General features: G+C 44.4%; 1 protein-coding gene across 2 annotated transcripts in view; it reads left to right on the top strand.

The window, feature by feature from the left end:
* The window catches only part of IQCM (IQ motif containing M), a 1478261-nt gene that overhangs the window by 763476 nt on the left and 698589 nt on the right, over window positions 1–16196 (top strand). For both annotated transcript variants that reach the window (XM_069242635.1, XM_069242634.1), the window contains exon 9: window positions 10033–10456. In XM_069242635.1, coding sequence (XP_069098736.1) covers window positions 10033–10456 — 424 coding nt within the window. The remainder of the gene's footprint in view (window positions 1–10032; window positions 10457–16196) is intronic.

The following is a 16196-nucleotide window of genomic DNA, read 5'->3' as shown; positions in this document are numbered from 1 at the left end:
CCTCCACGCCATGGGAGAAAACTCCCATGGGGATTGGGTTGTTGTGTTTTTAAAAAAAACAAAAACAAAATCCTGCTTTCAGATTTTGTGTTTGAAAATAACAAAAACACATTGAAAATATTCCATACAGTTCCATTATGTTGATGGAGCTGTCCATCACACTCTCAATGCATTGACAGCAACCGTCGAGATTGCAGTTCCTGCCATTGCAAGAGCTGTTCGCCTGGCCGGTGGACATCTCAGAATTTTGCGGGCGGGTACTCCTTCTGTTGCCCTGATCAGTAAATTCCATTCACCAAAGGCCCTAAGTATATTACATTCAAGTTCTAACACGTGTTCAGGGATATACAACACTTGCTGCACCTGCAGAGGTGAAAGACTCTTTTTACTTTTTGAACGGACTACGAATCGACTGCATTTACCATGATGCATTGGGGTCATACTGGAGTGTACGCAGTATGCTCCCTCTTTGAAACTGTCCCTTGAGCCATGGCTAACAAGCCTTGGGAGGCACCTGTGCACCATGAGCGGTACTTAAACGTGAGAAGACATTTTGGCGGCATTCCAAGCAAGCCCCTAGTCCACGCTGCTCTCTGCTGATGATGGGCTAAACCCAGAAACACGCGTACAGGGATATACAGCACTTGCTGCTCCTACGGAGGTGAAAGACTCTTTTTACTTTTTGAGCGGACTACGAATCGACTGCATTTACCATGATGCATTGGGATCATACATTGTTGCTGGAGTGTAGGCAGTGTGCTCCCTCTCTTTGAAGCATTCAAGTTCTAAACTGCTAGCATGTAGGGTGCTACTAATTTATTCTGTTCAAGTTCTTTCTGTCTCAATGCCATCTTCATGATCCGTTTGTAATCTGTAATTGAAATCTAGAAATGAAAGGCATCCAGCTAGCATGCTGAGAATTAGTAAAGTTCATTGATTTAAAAATCCCATGTTTTTATGATCTGTTTTGATTTGTGCACACATTAAGCAGGTACTGGCCTCCCTCTAAATGACGTTGTCAGTGAGAGAAAGTGTCTTTGATAGCCAGTGGCTGATTATCATATACTGTAGAGTTTTTTTTTTTTTTAATTGCTCAGTGTTCCACACTTGTAAGTGGATCTCTCTGTGACAGTTTTGGCCATAAGACAAAACAAGACACATCTGTCTCTACTATGAAGGTTAGATTTTGATCAGTGTGTTTGAGAGTGGATGCAACTGGGGGACATGGCTAAGATGGTGGCGGAGACGGATGCTTTGTAAACGAGCTCCTCATCGGGCCTTAATCTGTATTAAACTTCGTAAACCCCGTGGTGATATCTCTAAAGTCAGCCGTAGCATCCTGAAAGTTAAGGGGGCCAAAGAGATGACCAGCGGCACTGACCTGATGGGACACCTTGGAGCTGCTGAGACCACAGCATGGCGGAGTAGATGTGAGGCTACCAGGAGGCGGATGCCAAGAGAGACTCACAGCTCATCTGGCAAGTCCTCCTGCCCAGATACGAGTGGCCGGCACTCTTAAAATACAGGCCAAGCCTAATAAGTGTCTTGGAAGATGGCAGGGACTGGTAGAGCCTAAAACCCTGCACTGGCATTCAAAAATAGCGGTAGGCAAGAGAACCTGGGATTACTGGCGGTATCGTAACAGAGGAGGGGACTACCTTAGGGTGCAGGCACGTGGGCCTGAATGATCCCATGTCCACATGCCACCCGCCGCTGTCCACTGCCGGGCAATACAGAAGGTGAAACCCAGCAACCAGCAGTCCAGGCACACCATGTTGCAGCACAGTTGAGCAGAGGAAGGGAGGGAGAGATGCTGAGAAGGAGACACGGCTGGGGGTGAGGAGACTACCAGCCTGCCATGTGCTTGCCCACAGGAGTGGGCCCAGCTTAGGTCCCTGGGTCCAGTGAGAGATCAGATAGATCACTAGATCACTTCATGCGCCCCAATCGTGAGAAGCTGGAGGGGGGTGCAGTGCAGTGATTGATGAAAGAAATGGCTAGAGAGGCAATGATGAAGACCTGACATGCCGGCCTCCCCACATGAGAAGTGGGCCACCTCCACATTGGCAGTAAACGCAGACCCCCCACTCAGCCGCTGGAGGTGGATGAACCAAGTGGCTCTCAAGACATTGAAAAGGACATGCAACAAGAAGGCCTTCTCCTAGCTTAGGGCCAGAATGTATTCAGACTGGCCAGACAGAAGTGGACAGAGACAGAGACAGAGCAAGAACACCCGAACCTGATCCCTTGGGTGGCTGAGGAGTTGGAGAGAAGGCACTTTGCAGAGGAGTGGGGGTGCTCCCTTCCATCTAATCCCTCCTCACATTCTAACAGAAGTTAGTCTGGAGTTGAGGGTGGACATCTCCCCATCCAAGAGGCAGCAGCTGAGGAGACAGGGAAAAGGGAGGCAATATGGATCTTCCTTCCAGGTACTGAAGAACCAGGAGTGAAATTTAGTGCCGTGACCACAGGACTGTGGGTTCCCCACAGAGATATTGCCGCAGGAACCCCAGGTAGACTTGAAGGAACAAGATGATGGTCTGGGGTAGGAGACATGGCTCATGATAAGGATGATCCTAAACCCACCTGCCAGGGCAAAATGGGCAAATACACAAAAGTGGTCATCCCCCCCTAAAGAGGATGCCACAACAACTACATCAGTGATGTGAGACAATGTTGCTCTATTCCAGGCCATCCATACATCCCGGGAGGTCCTGGAGGGAAGGATGGGTGAGGTGCACTTTGAGGTCACCCTCCTTTGCCAGAATCATCGGAGTCTCCTCAGGGTGGGTAGGTCACTACCTATGTCCAGCTACATAATGGTAACTCTGAATATAGGCTTGTTTGGTCTCAAACATGTTAGAATCATACCCCAAGGCTTTTTCAAGCATTGGTTGTATTATTCCATGCACTCTGGGGGCTCCTTAGAGGATGCCCAGCACTGCCATTGCAGCTTTCTGAGGTTTTCCAGGCAGTCCCAGCTTCTGCCACCTCACAGACAGGTTTCTGCTCTCCTATTGCTTGAGAAGCTCAAGCCCAGGAAGGCAGACAAAGGATTTACTTTGGGAGAGGGGTGTTACACCCCCTCCCTTTGGAAATAGGTGTTACAGGCCTGGGAGGGGTAGACTCCCCAAGGCACTGGAAATGCTTTGAAGGACACATTTGGTGTCCTCCTTGCATAAACCAGTCTACACCGGTTCAGGGACCCAAGTCCCTGCTCTGGTGCGAAATTGGACAAAGGAAAGGGGCGTGACCACTCCCCTGTCCGTCACCACCCCAGGGGTGGTGCTCAGAGCTCCTCCAGAGGGTTCCTTGGTTTTGTCATCTGGGATTGAAGGTTGGCAGGGAACTCTGGGAGCATCTGAGTAGCCAGTGCCAGCAAGTTACATCAGAGCCCTCCCCTGATAGGTGCTTACCTGGTTAGGTTTACAACCCCCCTTTCAGGGCTATATAGGGTCTCTCATTTGAGTGGTTCTTCAGATTCAGATTGCAAGACTCCAGCAGGAATCCTCTGCATCCTCCAGTATGACTTCTCACTGAAGAAACTGCATCTGCACCCTCCAGGAACTCTACAAGCTGCAACAAAGAAGCAAGACACCTTCTGCACCATTGTATCTCCGGCTTCTGCCAGCAACTGCAACTGTTTCCCGGTCGTGCATCCTCTGAAGACAGGCCATCTTCAGCCTGCATCAGTAGAGTGAAAGAATCTCGCTGGGGGTGAAGTAGTCACTCCCCTCCTTCTGCAGGCACCAACTGAAATGACGACTGGCTGCGTGGATCCCCTCTCCTGCTGAGCTGTATGGATCCATGGATCCTGCATCACGGGTGATGGACTGAAGTGGTTCTGATGGTCCTCTCTTCCAACTTTTCAGAGGTAAGAGCTTGCCTCCCCACGCAAGACAGTATCCCTGTGTACTGCGTGATTTGCAGCTGCCAAGGCTTGTTGGCATCCTTCCTCCAAGTCCTTCATGCATTTTAAAGATCCGACCCCCATCCTGTGACGCACAGCTTCCTGATTGGTTCTCCAGAGGTGTGGGAGGCTTTGTCGTAGTGCTGCATGGGTGTCTTCTGCAACTTTCTTGTCCCCGTGCTGTGGGACTCCTGTGTGCGTTGCCTGGTCTTCTGTGGGCTCTCTGAGTTGCTGAAGGCCCCCTCTGGCTCCTCCTCCTGGGTAGAGTCCACCTGGTCCTTCCTGGTCCCGGGAGCGCCATGTTCGCTAACCTAGAGCTTTGTGTGTGCCAATTCTTGTTGGTGGACTCCAACGACACATACGGCGTAGGACATCACTTGCACCCTTCAGGAACCCGACTTCGTCTTCTTGGGTGCAGTGCTGCCTTTTCTTCTTCACCAGTGGTTCTCCTTTTGCACCTTCATCCAGGTTAGTAGGGGCTCCTGCTCTTCCTGGACTCTTCTGTGCTTCTTGGACTTGGTCCCTTCCTTCCACAGGTCTTCTTGTCCAAGTAACCAATGTTGGTGTCTTGCAGTCTCTTCTGGTTCTTGCATAATTATTTTCGTTTCTGTGTGTGTCCTGGGAAAGTTACTGTGATTTACTCCTGCTTTCCTGGTCACTGGAGTGGGTTCTAGTACTTACCTTTGGGGGTTTCTAGTACTCCCAGCTCCCCGCTACACACTACACTTGCTTAGGTGGGGGACCGACTTTCACATTCCACTTTCTTAGTATATGATTTGTGCTTCCCATGCCCATTTCTAACTATTGTGATTTTCACTAATTGCACTGTTTTCTAACTGTTTTTATGCCTATTTCTGCATACTAGTGTATAAAATGTGTGTATTACTTAGCTCCTAAGGGATTATAGTCTCTATGGTATTTTTGGAATTTGTGTCCCCAGAATAAAGTACCTTTATTTTTGTAACACTGAGTATTTTCTTTAATGGGTGTGAGTACTGTATGACTACAGTGGTATTGCATGAGCTTTGCGTGTCTCCTAGATAACCCTTGGCTGTTCTTCCACAGCTACCTCTAGAGAGCCTGGCTTCTACACTTCACTAATAAATGATAACTGGACCTGGTATAAGGTGCAAGTACCATATGTACCCACTACAAACCAAGCCAGCCTCCTACAACGAGTGTGCACGATATAGGGAGTTCTACAGGGCACGTTCATTAGCGGACACATCCCAAATAGAGGAATACCCCCTTAGGGTCATGGTATCACTCTTAACAACAGGGGACTGCAACACCCTAGCAGAAGAGATAACCCTGTCAGAGACACTAACAGCGATCAGCAAACTAAAACTGGGCAAAACCCAGGCCCTACTGGTGTCCCAGTAGGATTTTTAAAGAAAAATGCCAACATTTTGGGCCTATACTTACTTAAAATGTGTACCGAAGCAAGAGTTGGGGGAACTCTCTCACCAGATCTCCCTAGAACCACAATAGTACTAACCAATAAAACAGGGAAACTGCAGCTCACATCGTCCAATCTCCCTCCTCAACAATGAGGCAAATATTCTGGCGACAATACTCACCACAAGAGTGATAGCAGTCATAGCCCCTCTGATCCATAAGGACCAATTAGGTGCTATGCCAAAGAGGTCAACTAGATTTAATCTCCGCAGAATACACATTTGGCTGGAAGCAGTATGAGTATAGGAAGATCGTCAAACGTTGCTATCCCTCGATGCTGACAAGGTATTAGATACCATCCATCGGCCCATCATGACACAGGTCGTGAAGAAATTTGGGTTTGGACCCAAGTTCCTGGCCTGGATAGTGTTAGTATACAATAATCCAATGGCCACAGTCAGAGTGAACAGGGAAACATCAGCTAAGTTCTCCATCAAGAGAGGAACGCAACAAGACTATCTCTTGTGTCCCCTACTGTATGCTCTCACACTGGAGCCCTCAGCTTGCATATCCCAGGCACAGTCAGATATTGCAGGCTCCTGAATAAGGTAGAAGGAAGTGGAAGACGAGTGGATTTTATTACACACTGATGACATCCTACTATATGTCACCTGCCCGCGTGAGACATTGTCAGAAGGGTTCAGAATCTTCCAGTTATGCAGAAACCACACAAGTCAAGCCTCTACCCAGTGGGAGGAGACCTTCCAGGCAACTTACGTATAGATAGGGAGGGGTTCAAATTTCTGGGTATACACTTGACCATGGACAGGGAACGTAGCCTCAATCAAAATATCTGGAGGACCTTGGCGGAATTCCACAGAAACGTGGTGAGGTGGAGGAATCTACCACTGACACTATCAGGGAGGGCTGCCACGTTCAAGATGATAACCCTGTCAAGGGTATTGTACGTCCTCCAAAACATATACAAAAAGATTCCTGAAGATATCTTCACTAGAAATGAGGGTGAAGTCTGAAAATCACTGTCGAATGGTGGGCACCCAGGAGCTGCATTGCATACACTACAGCGTAACCAATACAATGAGGGACTAGCCCTCACATGTAAACAGGCATACTACTGGTGGGCACACTTGATAGTGATTATTGAATGGGGATACGCATCCAGAGACCCCCCCACATATCTAGTGGAGAGAAACCAATTCCAGCATAAATCATACCTGCATTATTTATGTGGAGAGAAGGGGGTAAGAAAGCTGCTGACTGCAACACAGATGACTATTGATGTCTTAAAAAGGTTGGGGAAGTGTACGGAATGGGACGCAGTACTCACATGACAAACCCCCATGTGGGAGGGAACATGCCTGACAGAAATGGGAAATTAAAAGGATTTGGGACAAGGGACACAATTAGATTTCCAGATTGGGTGATCTGGTGAAAGAGTGGGATCCATCACCATTCAGCTCTCTACAACAAGAACATCAGCTTAACAAAACACAATACTACAAATACATGCAGCTCAAGCAGACCTGGAAGATGGAATTATTAGACCCTATGGAAATTACTGAATATGCATCTCTTGGGAGACTATTCCAGGGGAAATTCGAGGAAAAAGTGATCACCTGGACATACAAAATGATTAATAATAATATGCCTGATTATGGCTCATATTTAGGGTATTTGGGGCTGATTATGATCTCTGTAGCATTGCTGCTGGGACCTCTACTTCTGCGGCTGTGAGGCTGCCATCAACCCTCATGGAGAGGCTGGCAGGAAGGGAAGACGTGATCAGCACAGCAGTGCGAACTCAGAACCAGAGTGGCTGACCACAGCTTCAATCACCACCAACCCATTGGGATCCCTGATCCCAGCAGAGGCGGCGGTCTGCTGGTAGTCCGACCACAAGGATGATAATCTGGTGGTCGGACTGCTAGGGGTGCAGAAATCTGAACTTCACTGTGAGTTTGGCAGTCCTCAGACCACCAAACTCATAATCGGGCCCTTAGTCTGGAGTATCTACCAATAGATTGAAAGATTTGTCTTTAGACCAATCTAAGGCTGCTGCTGAATCATCAGGAAGCATGAGCTCTTGTTTCTCATTTTTGTGCAGAAACATGGTATCCAGAAGATTGGGGGTATAGATGTGCTTTCTTTTCATTGGCAACAAGGACTTCCTTATGCTTTCTCTCCAATCCCCCCTTTCTTGTAGGTGCTGGAGAAAATTATGGGAGAAACAGTAACCGTGTTTCTAACAGTCTCTGATTTTCCTAATGGCCTCTGGTTTTCAGTTCTTTCCGGTTCACTGTCTGTCCACTATTTCATATTTCATTGTGGCCTACACCCCATTCTGCTTTTCTTTCTCTTCATTCTCTTTTTTGTCTTCTACTCAGACCTTGATAATTGAGAGCTCGCAGACACCAACACAAGAGATGTGCTAGAGAAGTACCTGAATGTTCCTCTACTTAAGCATGCTATGTGAAGCATTGGTTTAACTGTAAATCTTGGTGTAAGGTGTAGGGTGCATAGTTAGCTTGTTTTTGTGATCCTTTTTATTATATTTTTGACTTTTACAAAGATGAGTTCTTGAAAGATTTAGCTCCTATTTTTGTAGGAGCCCCATGGGCCATCATGGTGCTCCTTGCTAGAGATAACATCTTTAGCATCATGGTTTCTTATACAATAAGTGCCCTGTAATTCAATTGCCTGTGATAATTCCAAAGTTTTCAGAGGATTACAACATCAGCCCTTTGAATCTTTCCTCTACTTTCATGGCTATTACCTAAAGTATTTTTTCTGATAGCAATAATCTCTGCACACAGACTGGGTGAGGTGGGAGATTACTTTTACCTTTCTCCAAATGTTTATTGAAAAGGTAATCTCAATACCCGGTCCTGGTTTTACTCCTAAACTTTCATTTCAGTTTTATGTATCCCAAAAGAATATTTTACAGAACGTCAGTCATGAGGGGAGTGAAGGTGGGGTCTCTGCGCAAACGTTAGATGTTTTTAGAGCTTTATTAATGTCCCAAAAGAGAACTAGAGGCGTTCATCCCTCTGAATATTTGTTTGTTTCCTTTGATTCAAACTGGAAAGGTAAAACAAAAACTATGACTGTAAGTTGTTGGGTTAGGGTTGCCCTTTCTGAAGGTTATTTATCAGTAGGTTAATCTATTCCTGGAAGGATCGAGGGAGAATCACCTAGAGGTATGACAGCCTTTTGAACTGACGTTAATGGGATGGCTTAGGCAGACCTGTAGGGCTGCTTCCTTGTGTTTCTCAACACTGAATGGATGTTTTAGGTTCAGGTAGTGGCAATGTTGATATTGGAGTCTTTCAAGCTGTTAATATCATTATTTAAAGTGTATTTTTGTTTCACTGCACCTGGATTTCACAGTGTAGTGATTACTAATTATTTTGTACATCCTAAGATTAGTAAAGACTGGAATTAATAATATGGATTTAGAGTTTAAGTTTCAAATATTTATCAATAATCTTCATTACTCTTTGTCCTAATCACCCTCTTCCCGTTTCATTTCCTACGCTCTCTCTCCTCATTCTTCCTCCTCATCTCACCTAGGACCTGCTTTTCTGTCTAGGTATTAAGTGGTTAAGAGGAAGCTGAACTGGAGATAAGGGGGGTGGGCAGGGCAAGGTAATAGACAGGGAAGAAAGGCTAGCTTAGAATGCAATAGTAACGTCTTATTCTCAACTTTCATCATGAACAAAATTAATTCATCCACAGTATTACCGCAGATAAATAAGAAATAGAATAAGTAACAATAGGACAAGAAGTGATGAAAATTACCCTTAAATAATCGACATTGTATTTTATGTACTTTTTGGAAATTTTTAAGACATGCCTAGTAAGTGCAAGAAGTTTCAATTTAAGTGACTGGAATGCATAGACGACATTTTATAGGATTAAGTACAGCTGTTAGTATTAACAGGGATTTCTATACATTGCCCAATTAAGTACTTGTTTCACAGTCCTATAAACAGAATTAATATTATAATTATTCTGCGTATTATCTAACACGTGGTTGTCATAAAATATCCACTTCAAGCACAGCTGACATAACAGAGTCTACAACAGTTCAGAATTGAAATCTGTAGGCTATGGGTTTCTATTCAAATTCTTGTGGCCCTTTGAATATAGCAGTGTTTAATGTTCCTGTGTTTATTTGGAAACATCAGAGAAATTGGGTTTGGAGAAACTGTGAAAAAAGATCACAAAATGGTCAAAGATATAGGGACTCATTATGAGTGTGGTGGTCCAAGGTGATGGCCGGACTGCCACACCCAAGGTGGTCCGACTACCACATTACATTACCACTGTCATCACCAGGGACATTGTTCCCGATGGGCTGATGGCAGTCTTAGTTGTACTCAGCCATGGTGGTCACCCCAATTCACAAAGGCAACCTGAGACGTTTAGTCTAAACTTAGACCAAACGTCTAAGTTTAGGACTTTGGGAATTCATAAAGGGCATTTACCAGTAGTATCTGTATGTCCGCAATCCGAATTCCCAAATTCATAAACTTAGAAGTTTGGTCTAAGTTTAGACCGAACGTCTAAGTTTACCTTGGTGAGTCGGGCCCACAATGCGCTGTGTTTATAAACTGTGAAGCAGATGTACTGGAAATATAATTTTGACAAATATGTTGTATTGCATTTAAATTTTTATTAATCACAATCGTTTTCATTCTTAGAGTCGTAATGAACAACAAAAGTCTATCGCCAACGAACCACACAGAACTGGTAGATGAAAAGAAAAAAGTGAATTTAGCTTGCAACAACCAGGACAGCACAAAAGCCGAACATTATATCACTCTGAAAACTGATAAGAGTGACAGCAAATCTTCAGTGATAGATCTGCAGCGCAAGCTAAATTCTGTCAACTACGAGAACAGTGAAAAACACAATCCGGGTGGTTCTGAAATTACTCTTGCAGTGGACCGTCAGAGTTCCACAAAGAACAAGGAAACACCAAACCCCTCTTCGAAAAGAACTTGCGGTTTGTTCACTGCGGAGGTGGACAGCGAAAAAACACAGCAGATTGTTGGTAATCAAGGGAGTAGCGTTGCAAGGTTCCAGAAAGAAGGGAATGCTTCTTCTGGGAACACTCATCAAAACGTATGTTTTTCATTTCCTTGTGGCCTTTCATTCTTATTTCTTATTAAATGCATGAGTGAATGTAGACCCTTTCAACCAGAAAGTGTATATTTTGTTATTTGTTAAGTGTGGCTTCTACACTTAACAATTTTAGGAGTATAAAAATAGAAACATTATATTTTGGTACATGTGAGATAAAGTGAGCTGTGACCACACAGATGCACAGTGCGTAGGTAAAGTGCCTTTATTGGTCACAGAACTTGACTTTCAATACCATTAATAACGAATGGGGGGTATTTATTACCTCTAATACGTGGGCACGTAGTCCCACGTCACATCTCCAGCAAGCAGCCAGTCTTGGTTGTGTAACTCACAACACTTTACATGCTGAAATGTTTACACTTATTGTTTTGTGATAGCAAAATGACGTTCCCAGGATGCAACATGTGCAGACTTAACAGAGAAGACTGGCACGGGCCCACTTGGTGTTTGTCATACGTGGCATCTGGCACCTTACCCTTTGCTGCTTGCGTTTGCATTATTAGCAGAGTTCTGAGTTAGCTGACAAAGCACAATTCAAACAGCATGTCAAAAAAATATTTTTTCTTGTACTACTGTACTACTTATTTGTGAAGCCTAACCAGGACAATCTGCATTTCAGAGGTAATGAATGAATCATATGTGTGGCTCTCCAAGCACTGACTCTTAGTGAAGTGCGTTTGTTTTACAAGCTGCAGCCAGTGCACAAGAAAAGAGTTCTGCATTCCATCCTCGAGTTCCCTTCAGGCATAGGAAAGAGTACCGCATCACTGGTGCACAGTGACGTCAATGATTATTACGTGTTGGGACGTCAGTAGTTGTAACTTCTTACGAAATAATAGGGACGTCCTTTTTCTTATAACAGGAATATTCTGACGTAAAAGCATGCCTTTAATAAGAAACAACAGGAGTCTATAAGCTTATTAGTCCTCCCATGTATTATAACACATTATAAATAACTACTCAACAAGTACAATTCGAAATACATTGAAATTCTTTATGGCATATTGGAAAGACAGAAAGCAGTGATAAGATCAAACAAGTACTCAAATATATTAAAGTATCACGTACAGAATGCAAAAACATGTTTCTATCCCAAGTAGGAAAAATATGACTCGACCTAATATGCAAATTCAGTAAGTAAAAGATGTTAGCCATAAGCCAGAGTGGTGGCAAGCCGGTGGACCCAAGCGCCTAACCATTGCCATTTAACTTCCTACAAACGAGGTTCATCGAAGGTTAGTTTCTGCCAAATTAACTAATCACAGGGAATCAGCCATAAGTGCACTTTGTGGTCGAACCTAAGAACTTACGTTGCTCATTTTCAAACCATATGGCAGCAGAGAGCACAGTTAGGGATCACCGCCATTGTACCTTTCATAGATGAGCATCAGGCGACAGAAAAATGTTGATCTTATCCCCATCTACATTTAGGGTGACCAGATTTTGAGGAGCAAAAAAACGGGAAAGGTCACACATAAAAGAAGTACTAAAGACTTTACTCACTTTTATATTTGGCCTGTCCCGTTTTTTTGCATTGCCTATACATGTGTGTTACACACATTTACAAGACTACATATATAAAATTAGCTATGGCTTGACCTCACACACTGCAACCCCAACCCGCCCCCACCAACCTCTCTCTGCTCCCCACTCCTTCTCTCTGCTGGGAGCAGGCAGGGGACTGTGTTACCTGACAGTAACAGATACATTACTTTAACCATTTCATACTTTGTAGGCGTCTTTCACGTATGCTTCCCTAGATGATCTGACCTTTGTCCCAAAAACTGGGACATATATTTAATAATCTGACCTTTGTCCCAAAAACCGGGACATTTATTTAAAATTAAGAGAAGCATCAGGACACCGGGACAGTCCTTTAAAAACCAGACCTGTCCGGGGAAATCCGGTCGCCCTATCTATATTAGCTACTTCCTTCTCTGAGCCATGCCCATAGGTGGAGACCAGTAGGTCCGGAGCTCTCTTCCATATGCCCCTCCAAATGTCAGATCATCATGCCCCAAAAATGTTTACTTGGATATCCGGTAATGTGTGCCTCAAAATCCTGATTCTGAAGTGCTTCTGTGAGCATACATTTTGAAACAGAGCTCAGTAGTTTATGTTGCGGCACTGGGGTGTAGCATAGCCCTAACGGATATAAGTTTTCAACATATCATAAATTAGAGGTGATGAGAGCTGATCCTCTGTTTAAATTTCAGATCCTTCTACCTTGGAAATGTCAGTCCACGATTGAACCAGAAAAAGTGGTCACAGTAAAAGTTGGTTTACCAAAATATCGTGTAAAAATATTGTTACGCAATAATATTGTTGCATTTGTATTGTGGTTGCAAAAATACTGTCGTTTTAAATATGGCAGGTAATTATATTGAAGTTTAGTGTGTTTATAATATCAAGAATATTGTTGCATATAATGTTGATGTATGTAGTAACTTTTCTTTTTATGTTTTGGTTACATCTATTTTTGTATTTATTTATATTTTACCTAATGTAGATTGTTAACATATTTCAGGAGTGGGATATTGGATTTGTAAGGGAATGTGGTGAGTAGTATTTTTAAAGAAAAAATAATTTACATTTTTTTGATTTCTTTCATTTCTTTGTGTTTTTAAAACAATGTTAATGTAAAATTATGTATTGCAAACGTAAATTGATCATTTTATTTTTATTTTTTTATGTCTACATTTTATACTTTTTGCAATAGTTTCTAATGCTTCTCGTGTGGGATGTAGGCTTCTAGAGTAAACAGGGGGTACTGTTTTAAATATAAAGTTATTTTTCAAAGCATATTTTTAATTTATTTGCAATTTAGGGCCTGATTACGACTCTGGTGGTCGGGCGACTGCCATGGTGGTGGCTACGGTCACCCCACTGCAGTGTTGGCGGTCCGACCGCTGTATTAGGATGCATGTGGTTACATAGATGAAAGACCGCCGCGGTCTCGCTGACATCGCCAGAAAATCTAGACCAGCGAGATAGGCCAAGGAATCTGTTGGAGAATGGACCGCCAGTGCAACCGCCGCACGACTTATGAGGAGGAGTTTTGCTGACCTGACAGTGTTGGTCCAACCATTACATCTTAGCAGGCGGAAGGGAGGCATATAAGGCTGAAATTCACCTGTACCCAGCTTCACACATCTGTTGCCCCATGGAGCCGATCGTACACGCACTTCTGCTGCTTGTGCTGCTAGATGATGCCCAAAGCTGAGCTATCGGGAATGAAACCAACGGTAAGCCAAACACTTCCCCGTTACCAACAACTTCACAGCAAATCAGAGCCCTGCCATGGACCTGGCATGGGGTACATGGTTTTGGTTCAAACATATTTTGTGTGCCCCTGTTCAGAGTTGCACTCAATGTATGACCCAATCCCAGCCCTATGATGACCTCTTTGACCAAGTCACTGACACTGCATAGGCACACTCTTCGAAATTGTAAATGTGTGCACAAACCATATTCAGGTAAAGTGTTATATCAATAATGTTGCATCACACAAAAGCAACTCATCATCAATATCCCACCTACAAATCTAAGTGACACCTTCACATTTTTCACATGCCATGGACTGTTTTGATATAAAAGATACATTTGTATGGATGTGTCATGAAACTGAATCCCACATTTTCTGCAAAACCTCTGTTATGGACTTCCACATATCACTCACATTTCAAGATAATGCAAGGTAAATGGGATGCCAAATAATCAGTGTGAGAAACATTCAAAGGTCACAAGGTAAAGACTCCCTGCAGAATAGGAATGCCTCTACCAAGGGGAACCCTGGAAGACTGGTTCCCTAGCCTGCATACCACTTTACATATTGCTCAAAACCACTACCTGCACAGGAACTGTGGCTTGATGTGTATCATGGGCAAACAATTCTATTACCAAGTGCTATGCATATGTGTGAAATGTGTAAGTGCAAGTCATGAAAGCAAATACAGCAGCAACAGCATAGGTTACACATTTAGTTAAAGTAAGTGTAAGGTACACACATGAAAATGGACACGTCCATTAAAATGTATGCAAAGGTATAACAATTGAACACCCTCCATGTGTGCACAAACAAATCTCTAGCTTGCACACATTAAACAAATGTCCAATCTACATCATAGAGAGAAAGAGAAACCAATTGATGTTGACAGTGGCCAAGCCAAGATGAAATTCTTACCATATGAAAAAACACCCAATGCAATGTCAGGCCAGATACGTTTATATCCCACATATCCATCAATTGAACATTTCCCCTTGTCCTGGGTGACTCCAGCACTGGTTCCAATGTCAAATCATTCGAACCACATCAAATGAATCATCAATCAGGGTGAAACAAACACAACTCTAGTCATACATATCAAAGTATCCATGAACATCCAAATGGTAGAAAAGTAATGGCAGGAATAATGTGTAACAAAACTAGAAACTTTTAGGTAAGGCCAATGGCCAGACTAATAGTTCAGTAGGTGGTCCAGCACACTGCTGTGCCACTTAACCTGAATCTCAGAACACTTCCATGAGAACCTCACCAGGAAGGGGCATTTAGTGGGAAGTCCAGGTACCTTGATGATGTCCTTTAGGAGGGGCGGGTCAGTATTGTGATGGGTGGGTTTTGGCTTTGGGAGGGGTGGGTCTGATTTTGGGGGGGGGGTTCCTTTTTTGGGTTTCTTAGGGCTATGGCTGAGTTCAGTGGGGGGGACCAGGTGTCACAGGGGAGGACTTGGATGTGGAAGGGCTGGGTTTGGGTGGGGCTTTGTGAGGGGGTGGTTCTACAGGGGTAAGGGCAAGGGCAAACACCAAACTTTCTTTAGGGAAATGGGTAGGGTGTCCAAGAGGGATTAGGGTTTGGGAAGTTGAGAAATTGGAAGTGTCAGGTGTGTGTGTGTTGTTGGTACTGCTGTCTGTGTGTCTGATGTATGATGTTTGTGTTTTCTAGGTATCTCTTGTGTGGATGAGTGTGGGTGTTTGTGTTTCTTTGTGGTGTGAGATATGGATATGCTGCGTATGCTTGGAGTGGGAGATGTGTCTGTTGGTGTGGGTGTGTTATCCGGTGGTATGGTGGGAGTGGTGTATGTGTCTGTTGGTGTGGATGTGGTGTCTGGGGGTATGGTGGGAGTGGTGGATGTGTCTGCTGGTGTGGGTGTGGTGTCTGGGGGTATAGTGGGAGTAGTGAATGTGTCTGTTGGTGTGGTGTCTGGGGGTATGGTGGGAGTGGTGGATGTGTCTGTTGGTGTGGGTGTGGTGTCTGGGGGAGTGATAGAGGTGGGTCTGGGGGTGTGGCTGTGGTGTCTAGGGGTATGGAGTGGTGGTAGTGGTTGTGAGTGAGGTGAGTGTCTGGTGAGTGGTTGCGTGTCTGCATGTTTTGTGGGTTCTGTTTACATATGCTGCTTGGGGCTGTTGAGGTATGTGCATGCTTATGTGTGAGTGTGCATGGGACAGGTATTGGAATAGGGAAATTGGATGGGGAAGAGGCAGGTGGTTGGTGGAAGTATAGGATGGGTGGAAGGTTGCCGTGAGGGAGGAGGCCTGAGCCTGAAAAGATCTCTGTACGGCAGACATGAAACTATGTATGTGTTCCAAGTAGACCACCATCTGTTGCAGATGGCTGCCCTGTACTCTCAGAGATGTTTCTCAGGAGGTCAATAGCCTTCTCACACAGGGCATTAGGGAGAACAGAGGCAGGGGGTGATTTGCCTGGAGTGCAGGAGACTGC

This window comes from Pleurodeles waltl, chromosome 1_2 (genome assembly GCF_031143425.1).
Source record: "Pleurodeles waltl isolate 20211129_DDA chromosome 1_2, aPleWal1.hap1.20221129, whole genome shotgun sequence".
In the NCBI taxonomy this organism is placed as follows: Eukaryota; Metazoa; Chordata; class Amphibia; order Caudata; family Salamandridae; genus Pleurodeles; species Pleurodeles waltl.
Note: the sequence above shows the minus strand (reverse complement) of the source record. Positions and strands in the feature narration are given on the sequence as shown.